Consider the following 15,137-nt stretch of genomic DNA (forward strand, 5'->3'; position numbering starts at 1 on the left):
TTTCCATTTTCCTGTATATTTGTATATATTTAGTAATTTTTCCTGTTTATCATTACTGTTTCATTAAAGTTGTGTAGTTTAGTTTCCAACCCATAAGTCTCTCTCCCTTATTCTCTCTCCTTTCTTTATCAAGGAGAGATTAATAGAGAGCGTCTGTTATTCGGTTTAATTGCCGGGCCAGTGTTAAACCGTGACAAATCCTTACAAATTCACTGTAGATAAATGCTGCTTTAAGCAAGAGTATCTAAAGCATGACTATACATTCAATTCCTGCTTCCCCAGCATGCTGGTATAGAGTAGAGCATGTCCTGACATAACCACTTCAATCATTTCAATATGTGAACCTTAGCATCAGCCACTAGTCTAGAACTTGCCCTAACACCACCCAAAGCAGAAAACCATATGAAAAAGCTGAAAATTAGTAGTAAAGTCTCTGTACAGAAGTATTAATGCTTTCCTTTGGAGCTACTGTTAGAAAATTAAGTGTAGGCCACCAGACAGACAAATCTAAGGGCATCTGAGGCTTTGCTGACCCTGTTAACACTTCATATTGTAAGTAATAAAGATGTGGTAAGTACCACAGTGTGAAAAAAAAACAAAACAAAAGGGACAGCAACATGTGGACCAAAAGCAGAAATAACAAGCCCTCAAAGATCTTTTGAATAAAAAGAAACGTTGGAACCACTTGTACTTACACAGATCACAACCCATTTTTGTCTGGTTAACAATGGCATTTTAAACATGGGAGAAAATAAACTTTTGTTTCTGTATCAATGACAGCTGCTTTCAAAAATGAGGAATCTACAGATTATCTTCATTTTTAAAAATGAACAGCAGGTGTAACAGTTGACTGCCATGATGTACTGATGAAGTGATAAGACCTCCTTTTGCCTTGCTGATATTTGCAGAAAAAGTTGAAACCATGTCCAAAGGGAAGTTAAAATTTGCAGGGATTAACTTATAGGGGGAGAAATTTTGCTTCTCAGTACAACATAAAATTACGGGAGGCAATTAAAAAAAAAATCTAGCATATGTTCCACTCATTTTGACCTTATTACAAAGCCACTATACAGAAAACTATTAAGGAAAGTCAGGTTCAAAGAAAAAAATGCATTCACATTGCATCCAGACAAAAATGCAAGCTGGATTCATCAGTAAGACTGCATTAGACACAAAAAAACCCCCAGAAAAACCCCAAAACCAGATGACTAGTACCCTGCCCTAAATCATAGAATCACAGAACTGGCTTAGTTGGAAGGGACCTCAGAGATCATCGAGTCCAACCCTTGATCCACTACCACTGCAGTTACCAGACCATGGCACTGAGTGCCACATCCAGTCTCTTTTTAAATATCTCCAGGGACGGAGAATCCACTACTTCCCTGGGCAGCCCATTCCAATGTCTGATCACCCTCTCCAAAAAGAAATTCTTTCTAATGTCCAGCCTAAACCTCCCCTGGCACAACTTGAGACCATGCCCTCTTGTCTTGCTGAGAGTTGCCTGGGAAAAGAGACCAACGCCCCCCTGGCTACCCCCTCCTTTCAGGGAGTTGTAGAGAGTGATGAGGTCTCCCCTGAGCCTCCTCTTCTCCAGGCTGAACAGCCCCAGCTCCCTCAGCCTCTCCTCATAGGATCTGTGCTCGAGTCCCTTCACCAGCCTGGTTGCCCTCCTTTGGACAACCCATGATCTTTAAATAAATTTGTATCACTTCACACTCTGCATATAGGACTCTTGCTCCAGGAAACAAACCCCATGTACTTATGATTCACAAAACTGTATTTTAAGTCAGGACCACAAGTGAGGAAAGCCTACAGCATCATTCACCTGCTGGAATAGGTAAATTTTAACCTTAGGGAAATCTTTTTTAATCTTAGGGTAAAAAACCCAGTCAAATCAGGTCAGTGGAAGTACAGTGCAAATTTTTAAACACTTCAGTGTTGGTTAACAGAGAAGTTCTACCACCTCATATCACAAAGTGAGAAATACTGAGAAATACTGCTTTTCATGAGAAGTTTATCTGGCACCTTAGGTACAATGTAACTTAGATTGCCTGAGACAGAATCTTTCAGTGATTCTGTTCTCTTCCAGCAGGGAGTGTCAAGCAATGCAGAAAGTTCTTAAAAGTTAGGAAAACTCCCTGTTGGGGCCTATGGGGACCACTAAAGCTGTGGAATTTTGCACACAGGAAAATGTATTACATTTATTAGTCAGTGCAATAGTTGCTGATTTCTTAGATATTAGAAAAAAACCACCACACACGTATTTCTGATGTAAAATGCCACAGTGATCAGGTTAAAAGGAAAGAGTTGCTCACCAAGCATGGGGAACCAAATCAAACATCTGGGAAATCTACTTCCTTTTCAGCTCATATATTGCATTCTATTGCAACCATCTAAACTATTCTGGCCTCTGCAGCTCTCACTCCCCTGGCTCTGTACAAATGCCTGAGACCACTACTCAGGAATCAAAGGAACAGTAGCAGGAAGCATGCACTGCTGCTGCCTTTCAGCTGCCGTCTCATGAAGATGCAGAGAAAATATAGCAAAACAAATCCGTAAGTCACAAGTGTTACTCACTTTTTTCTTTCTTCTCTCCATCTAGCAATCTCTTCTGGACTATCCAGTTTGATTCTTTTAGCACCAGGTGCATGTGCCTAGGGAAACAGTATTTCACAGGCATTTAGCAAGGGAAAGAAAAAAACAAACAAACAAAAAAACCCCAAAACCCCATCATTCTATCAACTACAGCAGTATCCCACTTGTTTTCATCTCCTAAAGTGGCAAGACTGCAGACAGCAATTACAAAATTAATCTCACCACAGTATTCAACACATTGTCCTGGTTTGGGCCAGGATAAAGGTGATTTTTTGTCTTGTACTTTTGCTTTTAGCTAAGTCTCTTGTAAGTAGTTACACTTGCTGAAATTAACAGCAAGTTTCTCAGACAGTGTGTGCTTCTAGGACTGGTAACACTCGATGTTTATAGTTACTGCTAGAGACTGGGATGCAGAGCCAAGGACATTGCTCAGCTCTGAGGAAAACTTTTACCTTCCAGAAGGAGTAAAGAGATCCCACCTGAGCCCTCCTTTGGGGAGGAACAGACAAGATAGATGCCAGAATTGACCAGAGTATTCCATCCCATACACGTCATACTCAGTATAAATCTGAGGGATCACGAGGGCCAAGCCATGATTTCCTGCTTCCAGCTTCCAGCTGCCTGCCCTTCCTGCCTTTCCTGCTTCCCTTCCTTCACCCAGCATCCTGGAAGGATTCCGTCTGTTCGTCTGCCTGTGGTCCTGATCCGTGCCAGCCCATATCTGTGTGTTCCTGCCTCCAGTTCCTGACTGCTGCCAACTCCAGGAGTCCAGCCTGGACTTTCCCAGGGCTACCCTGCAGCCTCGATGGTGATGTGAGAGTTGTTGGGGGAAAAGGGGGGAGGAATGTGGGATCCATTTTCCTGTATATTTGTATATATTTGGTAATTTTTCCTGTTTATCATTACTGTTTCATTAAAGTTGTGTAGTTTAGTTTCCAACCCATAAGTCTCTCTCCCTTATTCTCTCTCCTTTCTTTATCAAGGAGGAGAGAGAGATTAATAGAGACCGTCTGTCACTCAGTTTAATTGCCAGACCAGTGTTAAACCCTGACACACATCCTCATCCACAATACTGTCTTACAAAAGATTCAACCGAGAGGTAAGACTCCTTCCAGAAAAGTTAAAACTGAAGAATGAGATGAGGCACTACAGTAAAACATGCACAAAGTCGTGTTTTGGGCCCAGGGGGATACATACATTCTTCCAGTGTATCTGAACTATCTTCTCACTGGCACTGAAATTGCAGCCTTCTTCTGTGCACTGCAAGATAAAGGGGTGAACTTAAGGCACATTGAGTTACACAAACAGAAGGTAAACAAGCATTTGAGCACACTTCACATAAACCCAAAACAAAACTTGCAAGCTACATAGTTTCAAAACAAACGTGACTGTAAAAACAGTAAGAAGGGACAATGTACTTTTAAATTTCATCTGATTTTAGAGTAATAAATAAAGCCAATGGATCTGGTAACTGAAGGTAAGATGAAGACTTGCAAGACTCTCCAGTTTCATTACTTCTTTTAAAATTCTTAAGAATGTTACATGTTATATTCATGCCAATTAATTAATTTCTGCCCCTAGGGTGACTTAGCAAGACTTCAAAAGACATTAAAATTACTTCAGTAACAAAACAAAAAATCCAACTGACACCTCCTCTGCATGCAGCATTTAGAAAAAATACCCTACCAGCAATTTTTAAAAATCTAGAATCTCTTTGCCATGTCTTCAACTCAGAGTGACTACAGCTAACTGATTATCAAACACAAGGTTAAAAATCAAAGTGTGACTTAACAAAGACAAACTCATCAACCTGTCTATGTTGTGAAATGTGTTCATCATACTTCTCCTGGTTTTTATAGCCACGGTCACAGGTATCACAAAAATGAGAGAAAACTGGCTCTTTCTTCTTTTTGTTCTGAAAAAAAAAAGAAGCAAATACTCTCAAGATTGCAGTTACAAGATTGCAAGGTACTCGTATTTTTAATTAGGTGGGGAACAAATTGCTGTAAATTAAAAGATGTTTCAGCTAAGCCAAGCTAACATAACATGAAAGTGAAATTAAAATCACTCATCTTCCAAACAAACTGCCCTTAACTCAGCTCTTTCCACCACCTTTCCATCAATTATCACTTGTGCAAGCTGGGTTGGCACAGATTTAGTGAAGGCTGAGAAGACAGATAGGATACAGCCCTGAGTCTCATCCCCATCAGGTCAGACCATGCCTTTTCTCACATGGGCAGCAAAAGAGCTCACAGGGCAGCAGAAATCTTTCCTTCTCCCACATCACAGTGACCTGGCTGTGTGGCCCTGATAATGTAAGAGAGTGCTACTCAAATTTAGGTACTTAGACATCACCACAGTAAGGGCTTTTCTAAAGGAAGCCTGTATTAGAATTGGTTGAAACACATCCTTCTCCCAAGGGGCTCAAGATTTGCAGACTCACTGTTATGTATTTGCTCTCCTGTAAAAACAGACATGTTAAAAAAAGAGTATGGGGTCTCTAACAAGAGGCAAATCCCACACAGCTACCACCATCACAGATGGCCAGAATGGTTTTGGTTGGAAAGGACTTGTAAAGATCACCCAGTTCAATGGCCCTGCTATAAGCAGGGGCATCTTCCATTAGACCTGGCCTTGGAAGGGTCACCCACAGCTTCTCTGGGAAACCTGTTCCAACTTCACACCACCCTCATCATAAAAAAATTTCTTCCTTATGTCCCATATAAATCTATTCTCTTTTAGTTTAAAACCATTGCCCCTTGTACAACTGCTACTGGTCCTACTAAAAAGTCCCTCCTCAGCTTTCCTGTCAGCCCCTTCACATACTGGAAGGTCACTGGAAGGTTTCCCCAGACTGAACAACCCCAGCTCTCTCAGCCTCTTTTCACAGGAGAGATGTTCCAGTCCTCTGACCCTTTCCATGGCCCTCTCCTGGACCTGCTCCAAGAGCTCCACACCTTTCTTGCCCTGGGAACTCCAGTACTCCAGCCCCTACCTTTGGCCTGGGATTTTCTTCTGGAAAACGTTTATTAAACCCCGGTGCTAGCTCGCCTTGCCATTTCTGGGAGAAATGGCCATTTCCACCTTCAAAAAAAACAACAAAAAAAATCCAGTTATAGGTACAGCTGATAAAACACACCTGCTGCTACCTCGGGTGGGGCTGCCGTGATGGGGAAGGGTGTGGGGGACTTTGCACAGCTACTAAAGCCAGCGGGGAGCATGCTTGGAGGAAAGAAGAGCCCTCCGTCCCCCAAAGATTAGGGGCAACCCCCCGAACCCCGGCAGTGAGGGGATTGGGAGGGCTCGGCGGGCCCAAGCGATGCTTTTCCCCGCGCCCCTCACCAGCGTGCGGGTCCTGCGGTCCGTAGGCCGGCGGGAACCAGGCGGGGGGCGGCGGGTAGGTGTGGGCAGGGGGGTAGGTGCTGCTGGGCGGCGGGTAGCTCTCCGCAGGCGGGTAGCTCTCGGCGGGCTGCGAGGAGCCGTCGGTGGGTTGCGAGGAGCTGTCGGCGGGAAGCGAGGAGTTCTCGGCGGGCGTGTGGCTGTCGGAGGGCTGCGAGGGGCTGCCGGTGCTGGGCGGCGGGAAGCTGCCGGCGGGAGGCGGGAAGGGCCCGGGGGCAGCCCAGTAGCCCGGCTCCCAGGGGGGCGGCGGGCAGAAGAAGGGAGGGGGAAGCCCCGGCGGGGGGAACCCGGGCGGCGGGAAGCCCGGGGGAGGCGGCGGGTACCAGGCGAAGGGGTTCATGGCGGGTGGGCGGGACCGACGCGGCCGCTCTGCTGCGTCCCGGCTCCGCGATGTGATGATGGTGACGGTGATGCCGGTGATGCCGCCGCCACCGCGTGTGTCCGCACCGGCAGCCGCTATGAAATACGTCACTTCCGGGCCTTGCCCGCTCTACCGGGAGGGTTAAGGGCTCCTGAGTAGCGGTGAGGCGTCATCTGACAGCGCCGGAAGTACGGCGGCGGCGGAGGGGCGACGAGGGACGGGGCAGCGGGGCCGGGCTGGTCCGCGCCCCGAGGGTCCGGGCCTGTCCCGCATGCGCCCTGCCAAGGCCCCGCGGCCTCATCGGCCACACCGGACCTGCTCTCGCCATGTCCCGGCAGCTCATCGGGCCCGCGCTGCCCCCCGGTTTCCCGCGCCGCGCCGAGGCCGACCCGGATGAGGACTTCAGGCAGGGTGAGGCCCCCGGGGGATCGGGGAGCAGAGGGGGTCCGGGGGATGCGAGGGATGCGGGAACGGGGGGGTGGCGAAGGAGAGGGGCCGCTGGTGAGGGGGGAGGAGGGTGGGCTTATCTAGGAGCTCTTTTTTTCGGAAAAAAAACCCAAAAAAGAAAACAACCCATGTGATAGGAGGGTGCAGATATGAAGAGGTCTAAAACTCATTGAAAAGAAATAATCCTGCTGGGGAAGGGACTGGAGTGTGAGTCTTATGAGGAGAGGCTGAGGGAGCTCGGGGTGTTCAGCCTGGAGAAGAGGAGGCTCAGGGGAGACCTCATCACTCTCTACAACTCCCTGAAAGGAGGGGGTAGCCACGGGGGGGTTGGTCTCTCCTCCCAAAAACAAGAGGCAGAACAAGAAGAAATGGTCTCAAGTTGTGCCAGGGGAGATGTGGGTTGGAATAGTGAGAAAAATTTCTAGAAGTGTTGTCAGGCACTGGAACAGGTTGCCTCGGAAAATGTTGAATCACCACCCCTGGAGGTGTTTAAAATGGATGTAGATGTGGTGCTCGGGGGCAGGTTTTAGGTGTGGATTTGGCAGTGCTGTGTTAATGGTTGGAGTTGATGATCTTAAAGATCTTTCCCAACAAAAATGATTCCATGATTTCTTTATTTGTTTCCTGCTCAAGTCCCACATACAGTTTTAGGCCTTTTCCTCAGTAGCTCCAAGTGTGAAGTTAAATTCAAAAAAAGAAAGCAGAATCAAAAAAAGAACAGCCATTGAGTCTTTGCAGCATGCTTTCCTTGGTCAAACCCAAACATTTCCTGAAACTACTGTTCTTCAGCCAGCTTTCCTCAGGCTGCAGAGCTGACTTGTGAGGGATGAGTTAATCTGTGGTGCCTCAGCTGCCACGGGTGCTGAGAGTGAATCATAGAATCATAGAATTGGCTGGGTTGGAAGGGACCTCAGAGATCATCAAGTCCAACCCTTGAACCACTACCGCAGCAGTTACCAGACCATGGCACTGAGTGCCACATCCAGTCTCTTCTTAAATATCTCCAGGGATGGAGAATCCACTACTTCCCTGGGCAGCCCATTCCAATGTCTGATTCTAGAGAAACAAGATAAACCAGGTGCCTCGAGTTGCCAAAGAGTGGGTGTGAGTCCACCTGTGCCTGGTTAGGGCAGGCCCCCTATCACCAGGGGGCCAATAAAGGTGGGACACACACCCACAGAGAGAAGCTCACTCTGGTGCAAGGCGATGGAGAGGCCAGCAGCTCGTTGAGCCTCAGGAGCAAGAAAGGCTCTCCCCGCTACATCTGATCACCCTCTCCGTAAAGAAATTCTTTCTAATATCCAACCTAAACTTCCCCTGGCACAACTTGAGACCACATCAGAAGCTGCCTGCCAGGCTGGCTCTTTTGCAGTAGAGCTTGGTTCCCTCCACAGGAATTCTTACATGTTCTATATCAATAGTACCTCTGGAAGAAGGAGTTGGAGTGTTAGTTAGTGTCTTTAATCCAGATTCAGGTCACCAGGATATATATTAAATTTATGGCAGTGTTTCAGTTACTGCACTCAGAGCAGCTCAGGTGGTTTGCTTTGCTCCTCTCTTCTCAATTTTAATCCAGAAGAGGGAGCAATAGGAAGAGAGAGCAGAGCTGCTGCCTTAGCTGGCACCATAGCAACACCAAGCTCTGGGTCCCTTGCTTGGCTTTGTACTGAATTCCTGGCTGCTTGGTTGCTTCAGCTGGTGACAGCCTCTCGCAGAATGGTAGGGGGTGAGGGGGTTCAGCTAATCCAACCCCCCTGCTTGTCCCCTGGAGCAGGTGACACAGGAACACATCCAGGCAGGTTTTTAATGTCTCCAGGGCTGGAAACGCCACAGCCTCCCTGGGCAATTTGTTCCAGTGTTGTGTTACCCTCAGAGTAAAGAAGTATTTTCTCATATTTAATTTAAATCTCTGGTGTGCCAGTTCGTGACCATTACCCCTTCTTCTGTCACAGGACAGCACAGAGAAGAGCCTGGCCCCATCCTTCTGACACCTGCCCTTTAGATATTTATAAACATTTATAAACATATTTATAGACATTTATAAACAGCCTCTTTTTCTCTAAGCCAAGCAACCCAAGCTCTCTCAGCCTTTCCTTACAGAGCAGGTGCTCCAGTCCCTCCATAATCTTAGTGGGCCTGTGCTAGACTGGGTCCAGTCTTGAACTGGGGAGCCCAGGACTGCACCCAGTGCTCCAGGTGAGGACTCAGCAGAGCAGAGTAGGGTGGAGGAGAACCTTCCTTGACCTGATGGACACATTCATCTTACTGCAGCCCTAGATGGCATTGGCCCTCTTGGCTCCAGGGGCAGAGTGTTGGCTCGTGGTGAGCCTGTTGTCCACCCTGACTCCCAGGTCCTTTTCCCTAGAGCTGCTTTCCTAATCAAATAGGAATATATCCTATTCAGATATGAATAGGACCTGCTCTCCTATTCATATTTATAATGATGGCTTATCCACTTTTTATCAACATACTGATAACATGTTGCAAGTAGATATTTTTTAAATGAATACACTGAACAAAGTAAGTTAAACTTATCATTAGACCGTGGTTTTGTGATACCAAGGATTTTGGCAGCATCTAGTCTAGATTATTCAGCCTGGTTTGTCCACTTTTTGTCCTAAAGTACAACTCCATAGCAGTACAGTTATACTGGCAGATCAGCTTGGAGATTTCTGTGAAGTGGATGAAGGAGTTTTATTTGCCTTAAAAAAAAATAAAAGCAAAAACATACAATCAAACCCAAAAAAACCCAAAACAAATGAAAACCGAGCTACTGGGGGTTTGTTTATTTGGGTTTGTAACTCTTATGCAGTTTTCATGACTTAGAGCAACTTGGCACAGCAGCTAAGTGTACCTGCTCAGCTCATGAGACTGCAGCTGCAGTGCAGAGGAGGAAGAGAGGGCAGGTATTTTGGTGTAACCTTTTGTTGTACAGAGGTGCAGCTCCAGCTGGAGCCCTGCACCCACAGGTTCTGAGTGTCAAAATCATTTGTCAGGGCTGCCAGAAGTGTCTTTTGTGCTGTAACACTTGCTGGGTCTTGAGACAGAATGGGCCTACAAGTTGTTCTCTAACTATTTCCTTCTGTGTTCTAGCTGTTGTAAGAGATACTTGACCTTTTAAAGCTGAACAGTTTTTCCAGTATGTTTTCTTTCCTTGTGGTTTCACTGGTATTTGAGCTGCTCTTTGCTTTTCTTCCAGAACACTAGTGGATTTTTTTTATTCTGCTTTCATAGTTTCCACCTCCCAACAGCAAGTAGGACTTTGAGCAGCCACTCTGAGAATGATGTAAAATCCATTTAATTCAGACTACAAGAGAACAGAGCAGAGTGTTTCAGTTGGAAGGGACCTGCAATGATCATCTTATCCAATTTACTGCACAATTCAGGGCTGACCAAAAGTTGAAGCATGCTGTAAAGGACATTGTTGAAGTGTCTTGTAAATACTGACAGGCTTGGAGTGTTGACCACCCCTCTAGGAGACAGTTCCAGTGGTTGGCCACCCTCTCAGTAAAGAAATACTTCTTAAGCAGCCTAAACCTCCCCTGGTGCAGCTTTGAACCATTCCCACACATCCTATCACTGGATCCCAGGGAGAAGAGCTCGGCACCAGCCTCTCCACTTCCCCTCCTCAAGAAGCTGTGGAGAGCCATGAGGTTGCCCTTCAGCCTCTTTTTCTCCAAACTAGACCAGCACAGAGTCCTGAGCCATTCCTGACAGAACATCTCTTCCAGCCTTTTCACCAGCTTTTTTGCTCTCCTCTGGACACACCAAAGGACCTTCACATCCTTCTTAAGTTGTGGGGCCCAGAACAGCACACAGTACCCAAGATGAGGTTTCACTAATGTTGAATACAGAGGGACAATCACCTCATTTGATGGGCTGGTCATGCACCAGCCATGGTGTTTCATGCACCCCAGGTTGTGCTTTGTCCTCCCAGCTGCAAATAATGTCAGTTGATCCATTCTTAAATTTGTATTTCTTTCATCATGATAGGGATGACATAGAATCACAAAATGGCTTGGATTGGAAGGAACTTTTAAAAATAATCTAGTGCTGACCCGTGACATAACAGCTCTTAACAGTTGTAACTTCTAATATGCAAATTCTTTCCTTTTTCTTTTTAATGAATTAAAACTGAAGATGTAGTAATTGTATCTTGTGTAACCACATTAATGTTAACCTGTGGTGTTTCACATTGAGAAATGTAAGCAGAGTTGAAAGCTCAGTTGTTAATTTCTTTGTGCATTCCTGCCTCAGAAGATAAGAGAGCAACTAAGGTAATGTGCCAGTTGCTGATCTGCCTGTAGCTCAGCAGAGGGGGAGCTGAAATGGGCTTTGCAAGGAATTGCCCATGTCTGATGTCAGAGAACTGATGCTCCTCAAACTCTGTGACCCTTGATCAGGTCCAGGATGAAAGCAAATGGTAGTTGGACAGACTCAAAAACTCACCCCTGGTAAATCCTTTATCTGTCCAACCCATGGATATCTCCCAGTTCTTTGTCTCAGGATCTTTCTTCAAAGCTGGCCTAAATGTGCTCCTGCCTGAAGAATGATACTTCCTTTCATCCTTGCCTCTGTGCTGTCAGGACAAGCAATACTAGGGAATGCCAGAAATAACCAGAGATGCAGAAGGAGGTTTTGTCTGTTCCAGCATTGAAGTCACATTTATTAAAGTACAGATGCACTGATGTCATATGTCTGAATTGATCCATCACTGGTGCTGAAGGTGAAAGGCCCTACTCCTGCTTGTCCTTGAGTGGTTCCTACTGCCTCTCTGGTGACATGGTAGATTGCTTATAGAATCAGGTGGGTTGGAAGGGACCTCAGAGATCATCAAGTCCAACCCTTGATCCACTACCGCTGCAGTTACCAGCCCATGGCACTGAGTGCCACATCCAGTCTCTTTTTAAATATCTCCAGGGACGGAGAATCCACTACTTCCCTGGGCAGCCCATTCCAATGTCTGATCACCCTCTCCATAAAGAAATTCTTTCTAATATCCAATCTAAACCTCCCCTGGCACAACTTGAGACCGTGCCCTCTTGTCTTGCTGAGAGTTGCCTGGGAAAAGAGACCAACCCCTCCCCTGGCTACCCCCTCCTTTCAGGGAGTTGTAGAGAGTGATGAGGTCTCCCCTGAGCCTCCTCTTCTCCAGGCTGAACACCCCCAGCTCCCTCAGCCTCTCCTCATAGGGTCTGTGCTCGAGTCCCTTCACCAGCCTGGTTGCCCTCCTTTGGACCTGCTCCAGCACCTCAATCTCCTTCCTGAATTGAGGGGCCCAAAACTGGACACAGTACTTAGAATTGCCAGATACAGCAGAAATTAACCTAGCAAATCCAAACCAAAAAGCAGTTGTTCATTTGGTTTCTGAACTGGAATCACTTGATTTCCAGGCAGATAGCCACCAGAGCCAACTCAGAGGAACAGTAGTGGGATGGAGAGTTCTAGCCGCTGTGAAACATTCGCTTCAGTCTGACTTGAAATATATTCTTAGCTCTGTTTCCTCTCCACCCCCTAAATTTTCTTCTCAGGTGTTCTTATGCAGTCTTGCTCTGAGGTGTTCTGAGTTCTGGTTACTTCCTTGCTTTCTTGTTGCTCTATAGTTGCTACATTTGTTTCTTTTCTTCACCTAATTGATGGTAGTTTCCTGACAAGATGGGCTTACTCTGGTTCCTCCTTTGATCTGTATCTTTTGAGCAGCTTTCAAGGAATTTCATCCATGGTCTTCTCCTTAGATCTTGGCCTCCTTCCTTAAGCTTTCCTTTCTTTGCTCCTAGAATCTATGTTTAGCAATCCCATTGCTTCCTCTCCACTCTTTCCTGTGGCTCCCCACCCTAATCCATGTTCCTGTCTGCACTGGTTATTAAGTCTCAGTCAGTACCATGACTATATTAATTTTCTCCTATGACTCTTTCTCTTCCACTTCTTTCACCATGTCCAATGACTTTTCCTTCCCCAGGATTTAAATGTCTCTCTGTCTCTTTTGTTTCTGGTTGTCCTGCAGTTCCACAAACAAACAGTTCTTTCATGGGAGTGCTGGGATTTGCAGTGTTATTTTTATGTCTCTTAAGTTCCTTGATCCAGTTTATTCCATAGCCCACATAAATAGTAGTGCTGATTTAATGGAGAGAAATTGGGATTGAAAGAATGTATGTTAGCCCTGATGTTGGACAACATGTCAGTGGGACCAATCTCCTTTAAGCAGTTTTGGGTTTGTTAATTCTTTCCAGCTCACAAAATGTTCCCAGTTTCCTCCACAGTATCAGACTCGTGAGGCTGCAGCTCAGTTTGCTTGTTTCATTCCAAGTCCTTTCTCTTACCTGCCTATATTCACAGCAAATGCAGTTCCATGGTATGCTTCCATGGTATCAGAGCACCAGGTTGGGCTTTCTGTGCTTCTGCCTGGTTTTTAAGTGTTTTTTTACCCAATTGTATTTCTTACACCAAAATGGGAGACTTCTTGATAGCAGTCTTTATTCCTGTTTATCATTTCTCTGTTGGTTCCCCCTCATTTTCAACTTAATTTACTTTTATAGGCTGGGGTGTTCTGGTTTATTTTTCTTCTTGGTGCTGAAATGGATTTGTATGTCCTGGTTCAAGTGTTTCCCATTAGAACAGAAGACAAGAGAAGTGGCAGATCTGTCTGGATGCTTTGTAGCTAGCAGACTGTCCTTGTTCAGAGTCCTGTACTAAAGTCAAGTAAAAAGCTTTATGAAGCTGGCTTGAAGGATTCAATTTCTGCCTACCCTTTGTCAGCTAACAATGGAACCATGATCTCTATCAGGTTTTATTTTGCACTGTCAGAAAGTTGTTCTTTAACTGGGGATGTAATTTCCTGGTACCTTTCATTTATGTGGTTTCTTTGCACCACATCTTTTCATCTAACCTTTGACTATTCACAAAGCTAACAATACCTTTTCCCCACCAAAACATCTTTCTGTCCCATAAGTCTTGGACTCAGTGCTTGAGATATGAAAAGGAGGAATGGTGCCAGTGTTTCAGGATGCTAAATCATAAGTAGGATTAAATCTGAATTATATTGGATGAATGTTCTGCTGTGTGTGTAAACTGGTGCTGGCCCTGGATCTGGAAAGATTTTGTGACTGCTGCTGGTTTTTGCTTACTCCAGCTGGCTCTGTGTTGATGGAGCCTATGAGGGTATCTGTGGTTGGTGTCTTGTTTGGGGGAGCATTTCCTGGTAGGATCAGTGGCTGAGCTACTTCTGGACCCATTGTGCATGGCACTGTGTCCAAGTCAGTCTATAAAGAACTCTGCCTGCTGGTGGGGGCAGTGCCAGGAACAGCTCAGGCTTGATAGCAGTGTTAGCATCTGGAATTTTCCTATGCTGGAATATCCCTGCCCCCTCATTGCTCCAGAGGGTGAAGAGCTGGATGGTGCAGGAGAGCTCCATCCACTGCCCCAGCCTTCTGGCAGCAAGGATTCTTTGAAGCCTGAAAGCCTAAAACCTCCCTTTGCAGCAGAGACCTGAAGTCTGTGCCTGCTGTTCATGCTTAGCTGAGCTGGGAATAGCCTTACTCATTAAACCATTGCTAAAGAAGGCTGGCAATTAAATTCCACTGATTTATGATCTCCTGTTCAGTGTATGTACAAATGATGTGTTTCCTCCCTAGTAAGCTTCAAATGCTTTATTAAGGTGGTGGTTGCTTTTAAATATATCACTTTCTATCATATACATTGTAAATCAGCTGTTTCCTAAAACATGGCTTCCTAGCTTTGTTCCAGAAGATACTCCAGAAGAGTAAATGGATGAGTAATGTACTAATATAATTCAGAGGGGATTGTTCATTGAAATATGGTGCTGAAAAAAAAGTAACTTTTAGAAGCTTGTTTGGATATCTTCTCTTAAGTGCTAGACAGTGATGATTGCATAAACTTAATTCCAGGTAGGGTTGTTTCTTTGTGAACAGCAGGATAGATCATACTCATTTGAAATGTTTAATAAATATTCCAAATAAACCTGGATGTTCAGTTGCAGGACCAGCACTGCCTCCAGGCTATAAAAGCAGCTATGGCTTGGGAACTCCTGACAGTGATGAAGACTCAGAATCTCTTCCTCTACCCAGAGATGCAAAGAGAGATTCTGAAGAGGAGACAGAAGAAGATCCAGCACCTAAGTGAGTATCTTCTGAGTTTATTTGTACACCTGCATTGTATTGCAAATGAAACGTGTCTGCATAAACTGTGAGGAAGGGACAGCATTGTGGAAGCAGAAAGGGAAACCCTGTACCTATCTGCATGTTCTCTGTGGTCTCAAATGCTCAGCTGATCTCTTTGACACCCTACAGTGGAATGAAGTTATTTAGAGCAATCAGAT

General features: G+C 45.5%; 2 protein-coding genes across 2 annotated transcripts in view; one reads left to right on the top strand and one right to left on the bottom strand.

The window, feature by feature from the left end:
* Positions 1–6,445, bottom strand: part of NUFIP1 (nuclear FMR1 interacting protein 1) — a 28,451-nt gene extending 22,006 nt beyond the window's left edge. Inside the window, exons 1-5 of the mRNA XM_030469426.1 lie at positions 5,938–6,445; positions 5,591–5,679; positions 4,406–4,510; positions 3,793–3,855; positions 2,578–2,654 (exon numbers count right to left, since the gene is read on the bottom strand). Coding sequence (XP_030325286.1) covers positions 2,578–2,654; positions 3,793–3,855; positions 4,406–4,510; positions 5,591–5,679; positions 5,938–6,334 — 731 coding nt within the window. The 5' untranslated portion in view covers positions 6,335–6,445. The remainder of the gene's footprint in view (positions 1–2,577; positions 2,655–3,792; positions 3,856–4,405; positions 4,511–5,590; positions 5,680–5,937) is intronic.
* Positions 6,446–6,578: 133 nt separating this feature from the next.
* On the top strand, positions 6,579–14,941 carry GPALPP1 (GPALPP motifs containing 1). The gene is made up of 2 exons (XM_030459815.1): positions 6,579–6,766; positions 14,793–14,941. Exons 1-2 carry the CDS (start codon positions 6,682–6,684, stop codon positions 14,939–14,941), a joined length of 234 nt encoding a protein of 77 aa, XP_030315675.1. The 5' UTR covers positions 6,579–6,681.
* The last annotated feature ends 196 nt before the right edge of the window (positions 14,942–15,137 follow it).

The sequence above is a fragment of the Calypte anna genome, chromosome 1 (genome assembly GCF_003957555.1).
Source record: "Calypte anna isolate BGI_N300 chromosome 1, bCalAnn1_v1.p, whole genome shotgun sequence".
NCBI lineage: Eukaryota > Metazoa > Chordata > Aves > Apodiformes > Trochilidae > Calypte > Calypte anna.